General features: G+C 43.8%; 1 protein-coding gene across 1 annotated transcript in view; it reads right to left on the bottom strand.

Annotated features, from left to right (window-relative positions):
• Positions 1–391: 391 nt before the first annotated feature.
• Positions 392–19,794, bottom strand: part of RAB7B (RAB7B, member RAS oncogene family) — a 169,951-nt gene continuing 150,548 nt past the window's right edge. The window contains exon 6 of the mRNA XM_086923424.1: positions 392–2,310. Within this exon, the coding sequence (XP_086779550.1) occupies positions 2,221–2,310 (90 nt within the window). The 3' untranslated portion in view covers positions 392–2,220. The remainder of the gene's footprint in view (positions 2,311–19,794) is intronic.

Below are 19,794 nucleotides of genomic sequence, written 5' to 3'. Positions count from 1 at the left end.
GTTTTAAATTCAACAGAACAGGCAAAAACAGGCAGCTGAGATGAACCTTTTACCAAACACTTTTACCCACAATGGGCCACAATTATTTTGGAGGGATCATATTTTTAATTATCTAAAAAAAGGCACAATATTGAAATAAAACAGAATAGCAGCAATACAAAACAAGTACTTAAAACTTTGATGGAGGGCACGATGGATCTGTGAAATCAAAGTCCTGTTCTGCAGCCATTCAGTCTCTGGAGTCTGTATAGAAGAAGCAAGAGGAATGTTTGAGACAGGTTTAAACTTATGCCCACTTGGTCCATTAAATATTGCCATAGAGATTGCCACTTCCACAGGAAAAAGAGTTTCTTCTTTTGGGTTATTCAGCCTTTGTCTTTTTTAATCACTCAATCACATCTCAACAGAAAATACCTGTTCTTATTCAGTACCAATTAAGCCAATGTTGGAACTTCTCCACCACTCTAAAGCTAGTGTCAATCAAAATAACAAGTTTGATTTCAAGTGTGTTTCATGGGCTGAGACACTCCACTGTGGCAGTTACACATCTTCAAAAAAGTTCAAATCCAGTTTACACTGGTCTTTTTCAACATACCTAAAAATACCTTTCATCTATGTGATTTTACCTCACTGCACTAATTTAACCCTTTGTGCATAGGTTTTGATAACTTTTTACCATCCAGCAACCCATATTCGGTGAGACAGGGGTACAGCATATGATATCAAGTTCGATGTTTTCCTAAAGTAAGCCCTGATTTCCATGTCTGGTGAAAAATATTTTGCCCCTTTAAGCCCATATCGTTCTATTTGATATATTGCTTGGTCTCGAATACTGATTTAATAATGAACCACCAGCCACATTTTACAGTCTTTCAAAGAAATCTGGCACAAACGTACCTGAGTTTGTGTGACAGGTTTACACCCTCTGTGAAGAGGAGCAATTTTAAAACACTGAGGCCCAATTTTACTAATTCTTTGCGATGGATGTTTGTTACTTTTGTAATTCAAAGTTTTAAGGTACGATTAAACATTCGATGTAAATCAGGATTTACTTTGATAGTGTCCTAAAGTAAGACAAAGTTTTCTAATGCGCTGCCTTGTGCTAATTAGCATTAAGGGGGCATTCCATGGGTGGTACATAGGCGTTCCCATGAAACCACCCTGGGTTTTGATGCAAATCCCTAACTAGAAAGTATTGTCGACAAGAATTTGGTCCAAAATCTAATGCCTCCCCTAGGCAGGTGCAATGAGAAGAGATGATTTAATTTCCTCTTGTTTTCCTTGTTTTCTTACTTTGCATGTGTACTGTATTAAAGCATAGTTTTTGTACTGGAAGGGAACCCTCTTAGTAAAAAACCTATGCTTCACAGACAAACAACCCATGCACTATGGCGGAAGACTGTATGTGTAGGTACAAGGGTGCCAGATGTGCACCAGCGCAGGGAGAGAGGAGAACAGAGTCATATTTTAATAGATTCAGGTTGATCTATTGAGATGGCACTGTTCTCTCTCCCTTTCACGCAACACAGCTCATCAACTTTAGTTGCTGTGCTGCATTGCATGACTTCTTAGTGAATCTGGCTCAATGAGTAGCATTTTAGGTCTGTATGGCATACTACCTGAATATCAATTTTAAATAGCCACAATACTGACTACCAAAGTACAAGAAACAGAGAAGATTATGACTCTCCTAACATAAGTCAGTATTGAGTTGACCTCGAGCCATCAATCAGCAATAGCACCTTTTATCGATGAATTGTTGAGGAATTACCTTATAATCAACAAATACAAACATTCAAGTTCAGTTTCATTTAAGTTTCTTCTCTGATTTACCATTCACAAGAGTTGAGTGTCTGATCCCCTCTCTTAGGTAGATAAGGTGGGCAGTATGCGCAATAAAATGGTTGATTTTGCAAAGTTAAGATCTTTCAATGAAATGCCAATCTTTTGTCAAGAAGAGAAAATTGCCAGTGCACATTGTCTGTTATAAAGTCATTTGGTTGAAGAGCAGAATGGTGCATCCATGACTAAGTTTCCTGGAAAATCTTTAAATGTTTTTGGGGACACACGTCAGGGAGGAAATTCTGTATGTCATAGTATGCCGCTGAGAAGTAACACAAATCCAGATCACAACTCCAGGCAAATGTGCAAATTTGCAGTGTGTCCTTATGGGCGCAAAGTGCATACCCAGCATCAGAGTGGCATTCCCTCTCATTGGATTCAACAGCAGGGACTCTTCTTTGTTGGCTCATCCTCCGCTGGCGTCAATTTAAAGGAGTCGGTCATAAAACTCTGTACTGATTCCAGGTACTGTAAAATTAAAAAAAGATAATTTTATATTTTACAACAATAATTCCTGGCTCTGCCAGTCCTACATCGATACATACCGTTATAATACATGGGATTCTGTAATCCCTGTATAAACATGTCTCTAATTGCTTTATCATTGTCAACTTGTGATGCACCAAGTCACCGATTATAAAGAAAAGACGTAAGAACTCGACTATTATAAGGTATTACAGCTTAGTTCTGAAGTCACAATTCCTGCTGCCAGCAGCCGAGGTCAAAGGCAGGTCAGGTCACAAGCATAATTGAAGCAACTGTTTAAAGCAATACAAACAGAGGGAGGCTTTTCTTTTTTCTGCTATACATTTCAGCCTAAATGGACAGGCATAGAGAACATTTTTATTTTTTACACTCATTAAATAGTAAGGGAAAAGCTAGAATCTCCATGTTTCTACACATTCCAAGCTACTGCAGCATTTTTATTGTTTTGAACTGACTTGCATTGATTCAAATATCTGTTTGCAACAAATATTTAACAGGTTTTTGATGTGTTTAATTTTGCACTTGAGGTTTTATTTTTATTGCAAACATGCTTGCTCTTTCATATGAAAGAGCTACACCCAGATGTTTTAAGTGGTTTCTGGAAAAGGTGATGGTGTGATCATGTATTATATGGGATAAAGTACCCCCTGGCGCACATGATAAGGATATTGCAAGTCCCTTTGGAATTCCACAGCCTCGTTCCTCTATACGGTTATCGAACTCCCTTGGGATTTGCAATATCATAATAATGTACAGCAAGGGTTACTTTGGCCAATATATAATATAATAACATCACTTATATCTCATGGGCATGTATTACTAAATGTGCAGGTTACATATAACTGATATATGAGTTGGGATGTAACTTCACAACATTAGGAACTATGTTTTACTTAAAAATATAAAAAATGCTGTAGAGAGTTTTTGGTCTCTTACAGAGCTCTTGTTAACATAATGTATAATAGCCGCTTCGGGAAGCAAATATAGTCCATGCAAGGGTCTCTAGATGTACATATTGTAGCTACAAGGGCCCCTAAAGATTGTCAAAGTGTCCTCCCAATATCAACCATGTCATTCTCCGGCGATGCTGTAATTGTTAGGCAAAAAGCTTTCCTGTCATGTGCTCTATCTGGGGTGAATGTATGCTAAACGCACAAGGCTTGTGGTTTTGGCAGGAAGAAGCGATAGATGTTCCAAGCATGTTAGTGACCTGTGGTTCTCAGAACTGCTGGAGTAGTCACCCTGATCGATGCTGGGGAGGCATGGACCTGCGCTGTCTCGACTACCAAGATATAGCATCTGACAATCACCCCAACTCCCTGAAGAGAGATGGAAGTATGCATCCAAATAGAAGGAATCTGGAGATCTTTACAGCCCAAATCAGCATTTCCTCCTCCAAGAATAAATGTACAGGTAGCACCTGACAGCAGTGGTGCCATTTTTCGCCACCAAAGCAAGGAGAAAGGGGAGCTTCATATGGGCCTGAGTAGCAGCAACTCCTCCCCTCGGGCTCCGTGAGGCCTTTGTTCACAGCAACAGGTGTGAAGGACAACATTGGAATGTTGGAGCTTCCGGCTTCTAGCGGCTATTAGAAGCCCGGAGCACTCCATTGTTTTCAATGGAGCTCTCAACATTCGAATGTTCTAATTCATGTTAAGCCCTTAAGTTAATTGTCCTGCTGGGGCTCCATTTTCCCTACAACTGTGTCTGTCCCCTTGTCCCAGAGCTACCACTCCACACCACACACCAAATTCTATTACAGCATTCCAGTAACCAGCTCAGACATCCAGGGAATGGAGAAACACACAATATAATAGTTCCCCCTTCCTAGGGGTTAAGTCTCCTTCTGTATATTTAGAGCACAGAGATGGTCCCCTGACCGCCCATATGCATGCCAATGTCATGGACATGGTTATCAAATTATATTGCCTGAATGTGTTTCCTGTGTCTGCATGCGTGCCTCTACACATATTCCTTTTGTGTACATAAGTGCTTCTAGTCTTACCTCTGTATTTTGCATGTGCCAGTATGGTTGCCTGATAGTGTGTGTATGACAGGAAAGATATACTTATTAGCTTTGCCAATTCTTGATTCCAGTATAAATGTCCGTTATTTCCATCGTACATGTAACACGTTTTCTCAGTCTTTTTTTCTGCAGCTTACTGCTTCCGAAGCAGCCACTGCCAGTGGGAGATGTGGTGCAGGGTATTGGTCAATGGCTGCGGAACCAGGAGACCTGGCTAGGGGTGTTATTTCACTGTTAGCACCAGAGCCCTTGTGAGACATGCTGGAAACTCACCTGCACTTTATAGCAATGTTTTCTGCACTGACTGCAGGTCTAAGGGGAATGATGCTCAAGTAAATGGTGAAACAGTGGTACAGACATGTTCATGCGAATATAAGTACAAGCATGAGGTCATGGGATCAGCTACAACAGCACCATATGAACCAGACGTCATGGGACATTGTTGCTTTACCAGGGATAAGATCAACGCCTACACTATAAAATGAGTGCTTGTAATTAGTCTAAGCTTCCCAACATTTCTTTTGGGTTATGTTACATGTTTCTCATAGACTTGCTGGATTTGTCTTGTATTTTGATCCATAATGTTCATAACATGCTTTTGTTTCGCAGTATGAACTTGCTTCAACAATGTAAATGATACATGACCCTTCTTGGCCATGACTTGTTTCTATCTAATCTCCCTTACTACTTTGGTTCTGACCATCTCCAAATCAAGGCTTCACATTGTCTTTCTTGATCTTCTTGAAGGATTTGCAACTTTACCTGGACCATTTCTCTGATTTACAATTTCTTCTGGTCATGAATTCTTTCTTGAGTTACACCTTTGTCACTGGAAGGAATCTTTCTTTGTATCTGTCCTCTTAGTTTGTTACTGAAAGCTTCATTGTGCCATTGGTACAACCTAAGATATTGGCTGATATAGGAACATTTACTAATGACTTTGAGACTGATGTTGAGCACTTTCCATGGAATTACTACTAATCTTCAGTGACTGCATCTGCTCGAATATATGTTTTTTCCACGATTTCAAGTTCCACGCATGGCATTACCACGCAAATTTTAGTTCGCATTTGTCTTTACCACGCAGCAATTGACAACGCATGTTTTTACTCCGCAATAATAACGTTATGAAACATCTCACGTCCCCTTTAAATTTACATAATGATACTGATAGGCTACATGCAGTACGAAGGAAAAGATCGATGTTTTAAACAATAAAAAACAACAGATTCCCTTACATTTTATTTTGATTTTTCTCATAATGCGCTTAAATAATACCTTAATTTACAAAGTTTTGATTCTTATATGACCCCTGTACGTCTTTCACCATCAGCCCTTTCTTCCACCGACCACGGAAACAGGCGTCAAAACACGTCTATCAAAACTGATAAAGGACTTCTATTATGACGTGCTCTTTCCTTGTTCGTTTTGAGGCATTGTAGAGCGTTTTTTTTTAAGTTTTCTTCTTATTTATTTATTAATATCCGCTTGTTTTTTTGGGGGGGGGGGAGACCCCCCCCAACCCTCCCTAGCCCCCCCCCAGCCCCCCCAGCCCCTAAATTCCCCCCCCACCCAGCCCCCCAGCCCCTAAATCCCCCCCCCCCAAGCCCACACAGATCGTACTGGCAGAACGACAGGAAGGAATACCACTCGCGTGGTAAAGACGGTCGTTGAAGGCATACGCGTGGGAAAGACCTTTGCGTGGTGAGTGACGCGTGGTAAACGTTATGCGTGTTATTTCCTTCGTAGTAAATGATGTTTCCCCATCTGCTCACTGTGTTCTTCTCTACCTGTTCTCTTCTATGGAAAGGTGGGCGCCACAGAAGGCAGATCAGAATTATTGGACTCACCAGAGGAAGACATGTGGACCTGGGGCTCACCAACCCCTCCCAGCTCCCCTCAGCTTCAAGTGCACGATTGGCTGTATACTGTTCTCAATTCCTATCTTGTAATCCTTGAAGGCTCTGAATGTGAAGCTAAAAGCAAGGGATTCTGCATTCGTGCTGGCACAGCTCTTTACAATCACAGCAAGACTCTCATCTACCCAGCTAGAACAGCTGCCAATGCTGGAGCAATTGCAGGTGCCTAAAACCATCCCTGGGTTAAAGTCTTTCTGTGTGTTTCAACAGAGATGGTCCTGTCCCAGTGGTCCACCCAGGACCAGTTGCTCCAGTAGATTTCCCATCCATGTCTTCCCCTTACAAGAGTCCTGGATTGGTGGTTCCTAACACAGACTCAGAAGCCACTAAAAGGCCAGTACCAGACCAGGAATACCTGCTACTATTTGGTCATGGGCAAGAGCTTGGAGGCAGTATCCATCACAGAATCCTCTTGTGGTGGGGAAGCAATTGCCCGACACCGAAGCCGGCCCTGGCCATTGACCACCAGGTTCTCAAACATGCTCAGGAAGAAGCAATTCTCTGAGATAAAATGTACAATATACTGGACAATATGTATCAGGCTCCCACAAACAGACAATATTTGTCTTTGGAAACTCACCTGCATAGTTTTCAGCCATATGGAAAGAAAATGTACCAATGCGGTGATCTCTACATCAGACAAGCCAATGTTATAGCGAAGATGCCCAACTATTGCCTGACATGTATATGTGTCTGTCAACTCCCTGTTGCTGGGGGAGGCTTTAGAGAAATATAGGTATATGCTTCACCTGGGCAAGGAGGCAGCTATTCAGAAACTGCATGTATCTAGGCATCTTTGTAATACAACAGTCAGGAACACAAACTCTGCTCTCTTCAGACACTGTTATCAGGATTTAATTCTTAGAACCTCAAGCTAGAGAACTCCTGGCATCCATCAATAAGCTGACAACCCATGACATGGAACTAAATCAGAACTTTTTTCACTGCATGACATATAGCAACTCAAAACCTGCTTCAGTCTAATTCAGAAGCAGATGACAAGTGCTTACATAAAGCTCAACTTGAGAATGACAAAATACATCTTGCTTGCCAGCCAATGCACCATTATCTGGATTCACCATCACTATACAGCAATCTTTCAAAGAATGAATTACCAAGAAAACCAGCACAGCAGGCTAACAGCTCTCCATTTTGAAAAAAGGGAAGGCCTTACTCCCTGAAACTGACTTCAGAACTACAGCTCATGCCTTAGCACTCAACCTGGATTAAGCGAACACTCTGATCAACGCCCTTACCTATACCAGTGCCCCTCTCCCTCCGAAAAGTATCCTTCGTACTGCAGTGCAACTCTTCATAGGCTTGAAGAAGTATGCCACGTCGCCCCAACAATGAAGCAACTACATTTGATAACATAATTTTCAAGACAATCTGCATCACGTAAAACCAGAAACAAGTCTTATCCATAACTGGATGAGAAAATAACCTCCAAAGGTGGACCGCACCAAAGAAAGAGCACAGACATTGGTAGACTAGAAAAAAACGGAAGGCATGACTTCTCCATCTGTGCACAAGTTATCTAGAAAAATAACTGTAACAGCATCACAATGGCTCCTACGCTCTAGCAATTTCGAAAATACCTAAAGATGCATCTCTTCAGAGAACACTACCTCCGAACACTATAGGAATCCCACACCCATGAAAACTCAGCGTATCGGTAAAAAAACAAGTATCTTTCCTCTGGGTTCACCCCCACTGTTGCGCACTCAGTTGACTCTTAAAATGAGGTTTCTGCGGCAAAGACAACTGAGGCTCTGCCATTAGAAACATGAAAGTTACCTCCCCTCTAAACGAGACTGGGGAACTGCAAATTTACAGAGGCAGGTGAACAACAGATTAAAACGGTTCACCCATGCTAGGAAACTGAAAATTACCTCTTAGATCTTGCAGGTGGACTGGAAGAGAGGATGACTCGGTTTGAGGCTAAACTCAGAAGGAAGTGGGCATCACAATGTTAGTCTTATACTCACAATGTGAACTCTTCTAGAATAGTGTAATAGCCTTAGCCTTGTCAGCCTCACATCGTCTATGGATCTACATTTGCAGCCACCAACTTAGGGGCACAGTAAGCAGGACCGCAGATAATGGGGCCCTGTCCTCTGCTAAGCTTTGAAGCCACAAAGACCAGCTTGAATTTGACCCTTCAGGACCCCTTTATTGACCAGCAGATTAAGTCTCACGTTATTAGTAAAGCTCTGGTCATTCTTGTAGCAGCATGTCTGCAGTTGTAGTTGCCAGGGAAAAGCCTGCTTCGTAAATTACTATTTAGGAAGAGGTCAGAAAAGGAAAAGGGTCTGGCCATTCTGCTTAAGTGCACTAGTGTGCAAGATTTCAGGCTCTGAAAAGATTCATTCAGAAACATTAATGAACTTGCACTTAGACCAGACCATTCGTCCTCAATGCTAGTACTTGAAGGGAGACTGGTTGGACATCTTGAAAGGTAACTCAAATATTTATTACATTGGCGAAAAGGAACAGAGAGATAGATTTCTTTCTAAGAGTCCCTTGCTCACTTTGCCACTGGATTCAAGCAAGCCGGGCTGAGGACGGCAGGAATGCCAGAAACCGGTCCTGCGAAGCTTGTTTCCGGTCCAGGGAAGGCATGGCTTGGCAGTTCGGGCTGGACTGTTCCCATGAGGCACAGGGTCAGACTGATTTGCATATAGCCATGTCTGAACTGGGGTGGCAGAGTGGGCTAAAGAACGGTGATGGATTAAACCCAGATCTTTTGACTGGGTGCGAGTGTTTGGTTGGTTCAGATGCTCCGTCCATCACCACCCCCTTTTGTACCGCTTTTGGCCGCCATAAGTGTGGCAGGGTATGCTCAGACGTGAGTCCCTTGCTCACTTTGCCACTGGATTCAAGCAAGCCCGGCTGAAGACGGCTGTAATGCCAGAAACTGGTCCTCCGAAGCTTGTTTCCGGTCCAGGGAAGGCATGGCTTGGCAGTTCGGGCTGGACTGTTCCCATGAGGCACAGGGTCAGACTGATTTGCATATAGCGATGTCTGAACTGGAGTAGCAGAGTGGGCTAAAGAAAGGTGATGGATTAAACCCAGATCTTTTGACTGGGTGTGATTGTTTGATTGGTTCAGATGCTCCGTCCATTACCATCCCCTTTTGAACCGCATATCCTAGACACAGCATGTCTGGGAGACCCAAAACATGGCTTTGAATGTAAATGCAGTTAATAGTTTCAAAACCACTTTTTTCAAGTGGTAATCTTCACATAGAGGAGTAGCGTCGCCCACTGCCTTGGACCTGGGTGCTTCAGTTTTAAGCCATGAATAACCCAGGGCCAAGTATCAATCAGTGACACCTCGTCACAGAGTGGGGTGGGGTCAATAGTCTCATTGGCCCTATCCCTCTCTGTAACAAGTTTGGGGCAGCTGTCTTCCCTCATTGGAAGAAAACAGTCCCAATCCTCTTAGGACATCCGAGGCGTTCCTCTCAGAGATCTGCATACGTTTTTATGGGTTTTTTTATGTTTGGGTTGTGCGTGTATGTATGAATGTATGTGTATTCGTTAGTAAGTATTGTGAATGTGTGTATTTGTGCATGTGTGAATGTATGGATGTAAATGATGTAAATGTGTGCCCCCCCCCCAGACCCCACTGCGACCCCTCCCTGGTAAAATCACCAGTTAACACTGCTCAGGATGAAACCATCTTTTTTTTGTTTTCAGGCCTTACAAACACTTACATATTCTTTACACAAAGCCGACACTGTTTATGTTCTTCTGCAAGGCTGTGCCTTTCTTTGTGATAGCTACAATTGACAAGGGTCCACACCTCATCATCCCAGAAAAAGAGGTGTTTTTTGTCAGAATGTGTGCCCTCAGGTTCATAACTTCTTGTGGGTGATTGGAGGCCTCTGCTTTAGAACCCTTGGAACAAACAGAAGATCCACTTCCTTGTGGGAATTTGTCTTTCCCTTCTGACTGTCCTCCTTAGGCCCATTTGCAGCTATTTGATAGGATAGAGTTAGCCAAGCCCCACCTGCTAGATAAGGGAACTCCATCATCACTATTGCTGAGGAGGATAGGGATCTGAAATGGCAGTAGGAATACTCCCAAACTGCTTTTGGTTTTGGCTGTGCACCAAATCTGCAAATGTTGTTTAGTGCTCAGGGTCCCACTCCATCACCCTTCTTGCACCTCCTCCAACACTACCAAGTACCCTCCCTAGGTGGGAACTGGGTTGCCTATGTTGCTGGTGGCAAGCATGTGTGGTAGGCGGTTAAAGCAGAAGAAAAGATATTCCAGCACATGTATTGCAATCAGCCACAGGCCAAGCTCTTATCTCTCCCCCAAACGACATTATCGGTGTAGGTACCTACAGAGAGGAATAAGGGAGAGCTTACAGCACTTATCTGTACTATTCACGAGGTGGCACAGGATCCATCTCCGCTTGGACTGAAATGTTTGCGTGTATGTGATATATGTAGTGCCCAAATGTAGCCGAAAGGTACTAGAGAGCTTCACTGGGTAAAAGGGAAACATAAAGTACAATCAACAAGTGTTACAAGACACAGACTATCTCTGGGAGCAGGAGTGCACTGTTAATATAGTGGCATGTACTGTTCTTTAAAGAGCTGCATCTTCAGCTCTATCCTAAAGTGGAGCAGCGTTAGGATGGTCTTGAAGGATAGAGGGGTTTGTTGCAGATCTTGGGTGCATAGATGGAAAAGGCCTGCTGCCTTGTTTTTACGTTTTACCCTTCTTAGTCTCCACTCTGATGGTGGCTTGGCTAGGGGCTACTGGGAGCCGCCAAAGATGCTGAGCTTGCCTGCAACAAAAGCAAGGGTTCTAGTTGTAATGGCTTTGCACATGATACATCCGGTGTTGAGGATAGTGTGGGCCGGCAAGGGGAAGGAATGAGGTTTCATCAGGATGAGAATGATGTGATCATATTTCTTCATGCTCTTGATGAGATGTACTGTAGTGTACAGGATGCCTTAATTGTTGGGGATTTGGAATCTGGGAGACCGTGGAGCAGAGTGTTACCACCATCCAGATGTGAGAGTGCGCAGGTTTAAACTGCATTTCTGAAGTCACTTTCTGGAAGAAATGGGTTCACATTCTTTACAAGAGAGACCTGCTACCAGGCCATTTTTAGGTCGAACCTCGGTGGCTCGCTGCTCTGCGAGGCATGCTGTATTGATGTATGAACTTGAAGCTCCGCCCACTCTCCACCCATCTTTTTAATTAGCTGCTGTGACTGTCCTTCGTAAATGTTGGCTTTTGATGTGTTAATAAGCATATTAGTCTCTCCTTAGTACCTCACTGTCTTCTTTGTAACCTCCCATCAGGACTGGACCTTTTACATGTGTCCTTATGGTATTGTTTGCATTAGTTATGAAGTGCATTCAATTGGCAATTGATAGCATCCCTGGCGGCACACTTTTTAGAAAAATATTTCCTCAATGATTCCTTTGATTCAAATAAGAAACCCTCGTTGAAAATTTTGAAACATGATTTATTCCATGGTTGCTGTTATATTTTCCATTGTATTCATACAGTATTCCATTATTCATATCCACACATTTTTTAGCTCCAATGCATTTCGGGCATTTGCCCTTCGTCTGGGAGCATATCTAGAAAGAACAACATATATTTAGTATGCTGATACTAATTGTCAAAAGTAAAACATCAATACAGGTGCAAATATGGTTGTCAAACCTTATATCCCAATAGTGGTAATCTAAAATGTTAGGAAAATGGCACCAAGGCAACACAACGTGTAAAGTGTAAAGCTAAGGGGTCTCTACTAATGAAATCTGACTTACTCATGTGGACAGCTCTTATGTGTTTAAGCACGCCCGATCTGTGAAGGAAAAATTGCGAGCGGTAAAACAAAGTGAAATGCCATACATTAAAGCAATCTGACGGGTGGTGGTCCGATTGTCAAAAACACGCAAAAGCGTGAACCGCTATACTCAGTTGCAGAGTCTAAAATACAAAGCCGCGGACGCTGGCTCAGAAAACTCCATTCGGTGCTCAGTTTGTGCTTAGTTTGCGAGCAAGATAACGCAAGATTGTAAAACGAGGTTGAGGTCACGTGAATCCATCACGTGATCGGAACTCTGTTTAACGATATCAACAACGGACTAAAACCGAAAAGTGAACGAGCTGAAGTGCGTTGTGGTGCTAATCAAGCGCCAAAAGTGAAAACGGACTACAGGAGAACCATGTAGTGTATGTGTGCAATGTTGCCAATAAAGTTACTGAAATGTGAAAACCAATAATAACAATACAGTAAAAAACAGTACAGTGGTGGTTCAAAGTTAATTCTAACAATGCCAGTCATTTGACCAGATAAAAGTAAGTATATGCTAATGATCAGGAAAAAATGTACAGAACTGTGTAAGCCGACCGGCTTTTAGGGCTCATAATTAATAAATTCATCAGTATCATAAATAACATGAAAACTCAATACGATCATTGAGTCCATTGGGCTTAGTGCTGTTAAGTCTATAAATCCAATAGTTCTCTCTGCGGAGTAGGTGTTTCTGGTTGTCTCTTCCTTCAACTTTATTGATCACTTCAAGACCATGAATTTAAGCTGAGAAATGTTGTGGTTCATTTCGTTGAAGTGTGTTGCCACTCATGATTTTGGATTTTTTGTTCTTATGCTTGACTTGTGTTCATTAAGTTGTATTTTTATTTTACGCTCAGTCTTGCCTATGTATACTCTTCCACAAGGACATTTCAGTAAGTACACAACATTGTTCGTATCACAAGTAGCTGTTACTTGTAAAGTGATTTCTTGACCCTTCATTGGGTGCATTACCTTGTTGCCTGGGATAATATTATTGCAACTGTTGCAATTAGCGCATGATATAAGGTTTGACAACCATATTTGCACCTGTATTGACGTTTTACTTTTGACAATTAGTATCAGCATGCTAAATATATGACGTTCTTTGTAGATATGCTCCCAGACGAAGGGCAAATGTCTGAAATGTATTGGAGCTAAAAAATGTGTGGATATGAATAATGGAATACTGTATGAATATGAATACAATGGAAAATATAACAGCAACCATGGAATAAATCATGTTTCAAAACTTTCCACAAGGGTTTCTTATTTGAATCAAAGGAATCATTGAGGAAATATTTTTCTTAAAGGTGTGCCCCCAGGGATGCTAGCAATTGCCAATTGAATGCACTTCATAAAGGCAGTAATACTCGTCCACTGGAGGGAGACAATACCTAGGGAGCACGTGTTAAATTCAGTAACCTTCACCTAACATCAAACCGAACTGCAGTGCACTGGTCTAGTCTTTACAGATCATTGTTTACATTAGCCCTTCTGGAGAACTCTTTGCTTATTTTTATCATTAAATCATGGTGGCCGAGTAGTTTGTGCGCAGCTTTTTCAGCTCGTTTTGTAAGTTAAGGTGTGAATCTCCACTCACTTCACCTCCTTGAAGCTCATCAGAATATAAATTACAAACACTATCATTACAAACCAAGCCCGAGCAAATTACCGAACCCCATGTCCATGCGGTGTTTACGAGTCCCGCATTAAGACACACACATCTGCCCCTAACTCCTTGCATCTAGGCACTCTCCATGACACTATGTAGTTACTTTCAGCCTGATTCATGAAGCAAAATTGGGCTCGCAATAGCTACGAAAATGCTATAGCGGGCGCAATTTCCCAAATCGGTATTCACCACGAATATAGCGAATTCGCAAACACAGAATTGCGAAATCGCAAAAAGATTCGCAGAATTCTGGCAGTAGGCCATTAGAGAATCGGAAATAGCGAGAAATCACGGAATCTGCGAAAATAATAGCGATTTCGCAATAAAATCGCAATTGGTATTCATGAAAAATCGCAATTAGCGAAAAACCCCAAAATCGCTGTTTGCGAGGCGCAATTTAAGGACAACCAGGCTGATGAAGGCTGATAGCCAGAAACCGGTCCTTGGATGCTTGATTCCGGTCTGGCAAAGACATGGCTTGGTAGTTCGGACTGGACGGTTCCCATGAGGCACAGGGTCAGAGCTGATTTGCATATAGCCAGTGTCTAACCCAGGGTGATGTGGAGTGCAAAAAAACGATGGATTTAGGCCCAGATCCTTGTACTGGGTGAATGTATGACATTGTTCTACATTCTGTCCATCAACTGTGTTTTTTGCAATTTTCACCCCGAGTGTGCTGGGTATACTCAGACGGGAGTCCCAGGCTCTCCACACCACCAGAGTCAAGCTATCCAGGCTGATGAAGGCTGATAGCCAGAAACCAGTCCTTGGATGCTTGATTCCGGTCTGGGAAAGACATGGCTTGGTAGTTCGGACTGGACTATTCCCATGAGACACAGGGTCAAAGCTGATTTGCATATAGCCAGTGTCTAACCCAGGGTGGTGTGGAGTGCAAAAAAACGATGGATTTAGGCCCAGATCCTTGTACTGGGGTGAATGTATGAGATTGTTCTACATTCTGTCCATCAACTGTGTTTTTTGCAATTTTCACCCCGAGTGTGCTGGGTATACTCAGACGTGAGTCCCAGGCTCTCCACACCACCGGAGTCAAGCTATCCAGGCTGATGAAGGCTGATAGCCAGAAACCGGTCCTTGGATGCTTGATTCCTGTCTGGGAAAGACATGGCTTGGTAGTTCGGACTGGACTGTTCCCATGAGGAACAGGGTCAGAGCTGATTTGCATATAGCCAGTGTCTAACCCAGGGTGGTGTGGAGTGCAAAAAAACGATGGATTTAGGCCCAGGTCCTTGTACTGGGGTGAATGTATGACATTGTTCTACATTCTGTCCATCAACCGTGTTTTTTGCAATTTTCACCCCGAGTGTGCTGGGTATACTCAGACGTGAGTCCCAGGCTCTCCACACCACCGGAGTCAAGCTATCCAGGCTGATGAAGGCTGATAGCCAGAAACTAGTCCTTGGATGCTTGATTCCGGTCTGGGAAAGACATGGCTTGGTAGTTCGGACTGGACTGTTCCCATGAGGCACAGGGTCAGAGCTGATTTGCATATAGCCAGTGTCTTACCCAGGGTGGTGTGGAGTGCAAAAAAACAATGGATTTAGGCTCAGATCCTTGTACTGTGGTGAATGTATGACATTGTTCTACATTCTGTCCATCAACTGTGTTTTTTGCAATTTTCACCCCGAGTGTGCTGGGTATACTCAGACGTGAGTCCCAGGCTCTCCACACCACCGGAGTCAAGCTATCCAGGCTGATGAAGGCTGATAGCCAGAAACCGGTCCTTGGATGCTTGATTACGGTCTGGGAAAGACATGGCTTGGTAGGACTGTTCCCATGAGGCACAGGGTCAGAGCTGATTTGCATATAGCCAGTGTCTAACCCAGGGTGGTGTGGAGTGCAAAAAAACGATGGATTTAGGCCCAGATCCTTGTACTGTGGTGAATGTATGACATTGTTCTACATTCTGTCCATCAACTGTGTTTTTTGCAATTTTCACCCGGAGTGTGCTGGGTATACTCAGACGTGAGTTCCAGGCTCTCCACACCACCGGAGTCAAGCTATCCAGGCTGATGAAGGCTGATAGCCAGAAACCGGTCCTTGGATGCTTGATTCCGGTCTGGGAAAGACATGGCTTGGTAGTTCGGACTGGACTGTTCCCATGAGGCACAGGGTCAGAGCTGATTTGCATATAGCCAGTGTCTAACCCAGGGTGGTGTGGAGTGCAAAAAAACAATGGATTTAGGCCCAGATCCTTGTACTGTGGTGAATGTATGACATTGTTCTACATTCTGTCCATCAACTGTGTTTTTTGCAATTTTCACCCGGAGTGTGCTGGGTATACTCAGACGTGAGTTCCAGGCTCTCCACACCACCGGAGTCAAGCTATCCAGGCTGATGAAGGCTGATAGCCAGAAACCGGTCCTTGGATGCTTGATTCCGGTCTGGGAAAGACATGGCTTGGTAGTTCGGACTGGACTGTTCCCATGAGGCACAGGGTCAGAGCTGATTTGCATATAGCCAGTGTCTAACCCAGGGTGGTGTGGAGTGCAAAAAAACTATGGATTTAGGCCCAGATCCTTGTACTGGGGTGAATGTATGACATTGTTCTACATTCTGTCCATCAACTGTGTTTTTTGCAATTTTCACCCCGAGTGTGCTGGGTATACTGAGACGTGAGTCCCAGGCTCTCCACACCACCGGAGTCAAGCTATCCAGGCTGATGAAGGCTGATAGCCAGAAACCGGTCCTTGGATGCTTGATTCCGGTCTGGGAAAGACATGGCTTGGTAGTTCGGACTGGACTGTTCCCATGAGGCACAGGGTCAGAGCTGATTTGCATATAGCCAGTGTCTAACCCAGGGTGGTGTGGAGTGCAAAAAAATGATGGATTTAGGCCCAGATCCTTGTACTGGGGTGAATGTATGACATTGTTCTACATTCTGTTCATCAACTGTGTTTTTTGCAATTTGCGCCTGATGGTGGTGGCGCAAATGCTGTAGCCCTGGCTGTGGGGGTAGGTGGTGCGCCTGTTGGTGCAGGATGTGTCGCTGTTGGCACCTCCTCGGCATCCTCTGGTTGCTCGTCGATGAGCAGCCGGTCACTGTCGCTGCTGTTGTCAGCGCCACCTGTGAGGGGAAGTGGACGTTCATTAGTTGCATGTATCTGTCACACGTGCAGTTGCTACATGTATGCTGGATGACATTCCCTGACTGGCTGTGGCATTGCGTACTTTGTGACATGTCTGGCTGCATTAGGGTACTTGTACATTGTGGGCAGACTACATGTCCCACAATGCTTTAGGGCATTACCTAATGTGCATGGATGGCATGACTTTGGAAGATTATGGGAGGCTATAGGGTCATGGCCATTGATAGGGGACAGGGTCGCAGTCGCATGCCACTTACCTTGGCTCTCTTGGGTGGGGCGGGATGAGTCCATTCGGATGACCCCAATGCACGCCTCGGGCTCTAAAGTATCCTCAACGCGGTCCTCCATGGGGGTGTTGGGAGGGACTGTAGGTTCTCCCCCTCCAGTAGCCAGGGTCTCGCCCAGCCTCTCTGCCACACTCTCCTTGGCACGACCTCGGAGGTCGTACCACCTCTTCTTGAGCTCCTCCAGCGACCTGTGTGCCACGCCCACAGAGTTGACTTGGGCCGCTATTCCAAGCCAGATTCGCTGTTTCTCCGGCTCAGGCACCCTCCTGGATTCTCTCCCAAAAAGTTTTGGGTGGTTATCAACCACCCCATCAATGAGGTGCTCCAACTCCTGTTTGGAGAATTTGATCTTCCTCTTGCGCCTGGTGTTGCTGGGCCCTGGTACAGCCTCCTCTGCCATTGGTGCAGTAAGATTAGTTGAGGATTTGCTAGTTTGCTGGTGTCCTGGTAGGAGCTCAGTAAGTTGCAGCCTCGAGATCAGCCTCACTTTTCTGAATGGGGGTGGGAACTGGCTGCTTTCTGGTTGTGATGTCATCACTGTGCTCGAAATGCGACTTCCCGTTTTTCCGATCTCGCGATTTTGCGATCTCGCAATTAGCGATATTGCAATTAGCGATATCGCAATTTGCTTCCAGTCAGCCCACTGCTAGGGTTGCCACTTTTCCAATAGAAATAGGCATTTGCAATGCACTAGGTAGCACATTTGCAAGAGTTTGAGCTGTTAGCATTGTAAAGCAGTTTACTTATGTGTTGGTTTTTGAGACATAAATAAAAGGCATTGTCATTTACAATGCCAATAGCTTAAACTCTCATAAATGCGAGAACTATTGCAATGCATTGAATGCCTTGAGGCTGAGGTTGGTGTCAAGTGGGAATCCAAGTGTTGTGGTATTCAGTAATAGTTGGAATTCAGAGCTGTCACGGTTCATGTGAGGTTTGTAATATTTCTTGTTCTTAGCAAATTTCAGGAATTGTGTAAAGGTGGCGGAGTTGAGGTTCAGGTAGGTGCTGGACATCCAGGTCTGGAAAAGGTGCAGGTAGTCTGTGAAACATTGGATTTTTGAGCAGTGGAAACCTGTAAGTAGAGTTGTGTATCATCAGTATATTGATTACTTTTGATGCCTTTATTGGAGATAGAGCCCCAAAAGGCTAAGTGTAGAGGTTCAAGATGACAAGGGGCAGTATGGAAGCTCTGAGGGTTCCCGGCAGATGATGGGGATCTTCTTGAACCCGAAGGTGCCCCTCTGAAAGAACTAGTGCTGGTTCCCTAGCAATGCTCCAGGCTGCTTTCACAAATTCTGAGCCCTCCAGTTGGGAGATCCAAAGATAAAAGTGAATAGTTCTGCTAGGCATCTTTTCCACTGATCCCAATCCTTTACCTCTAGCCACTCTGAATCCTGTAATAGATGTTTAGGCAGGTTTACGCCTATGCATCTTCATGGTTGTTGAATCCCAGTGGATACTAAGGTTCTGCACTTGCGTTATGAAGGCTCTATCAGAATTCTGGGATTGATTTATGCGCCTTGAGGCCCAAATGAGTGTATGTTTTGAATTCGTTTGAAACCTCAACTTAAGTAATGTCCACCAATATCAGCTATCCTTTCTTGTAATAAGCACTTAATAGTGCCTCTTATCTTTCAGGGCTGTGTCCTGGTGGCTGGATATACACCCTTAGGCAGACGATCCTCTAACCCTGCAGGGCTAGACTCTTCTACGTGGGGTTACTGCCGCACTTGCACACCAGTCTCCGTCATTCCCTTGTCTTGAGATTGCTCTTTTGCTATCATCTGCACCTGTACCTGGTTACTCAGCTCTTGCATTCTGCTGCTAAGCTCTCAGTGATCAGCGCCTTCACACTTTTCTCATGTGTTCAGTCTGCTGTTATTTACAGAACTTCAGAAACAATGGCCTCACTTCACTTTGCATCCCCTCCTCTGCTTCTTATCTTTGTTTCCCTCCTCAAAGGTCTTGAATGTCAGCCACTGGGTTTCTTTGTCATCTATCCAGGGCTCTGTGCTAATTCTTCAGTTTTTGCCTCATCGTACCCAGTCACCACTGAATCTATTGCAGGTACTCTTTTCTATTACTTTCATGGAGATTCCTTACAGTATTTTCAATAACAAGGCCCCTAAAGACAAAAAGATTATTCTTGTGAGTAATGAGAGTTTCCAAAACAAAACCATAACTGTGTCATGCTCAGCTGTTCAGCTCCTTCCCGTCAGTGATTAGTGAATGGTCTGTATGTTCTGAACCTTTGTAAACAGTATTACAGATCTTTATTCTACACTCATTGGCACAGATTACAAGTGGACCATGAAATTCAGGTCCATTTGTAAATCCCAGTTTGTGCATGGATAGGAATTATGGATTAAGTAGTAAGTACTTGCCACCCTTCAATTTTCCCCGGCCAAAATTCAACATGTGAAAAGCAGTAGTATTTCTACTGCATGCAGATTTTGGCATGGAAAATACCAACTTCTGCATGCAATTCCTCAGTTTTTCAAATGACAGCTGAGAATAGGAGCAATTTAACAATCCTTGTTACGATTCCATTGTTCCGCCTCAGGGGGATGCTTTACATGGACCATCTGCAGCCTGTAAAGCACTGAGAAAACTCTTC

Source organism: Lissotriton vulgaris, chromosome 5 (assembly GCF_964263255.1).
Source record: "Lissotriton vulgaris chromosome 5, aLisVul1.2, whole genome shotgun sequence".
Taxonomy (NCBI): Eukaryota; Metazoa; Chordata; class Amphibia; order Caudata; family Salamandridae; genus Lissotriton; species Lissotriton vulgaris.
The sequence above is the reverse complement of the archived record's forward strand: the minus strand, read 5'-3'. Positions and strand labels throughout refer to the sequence as shown.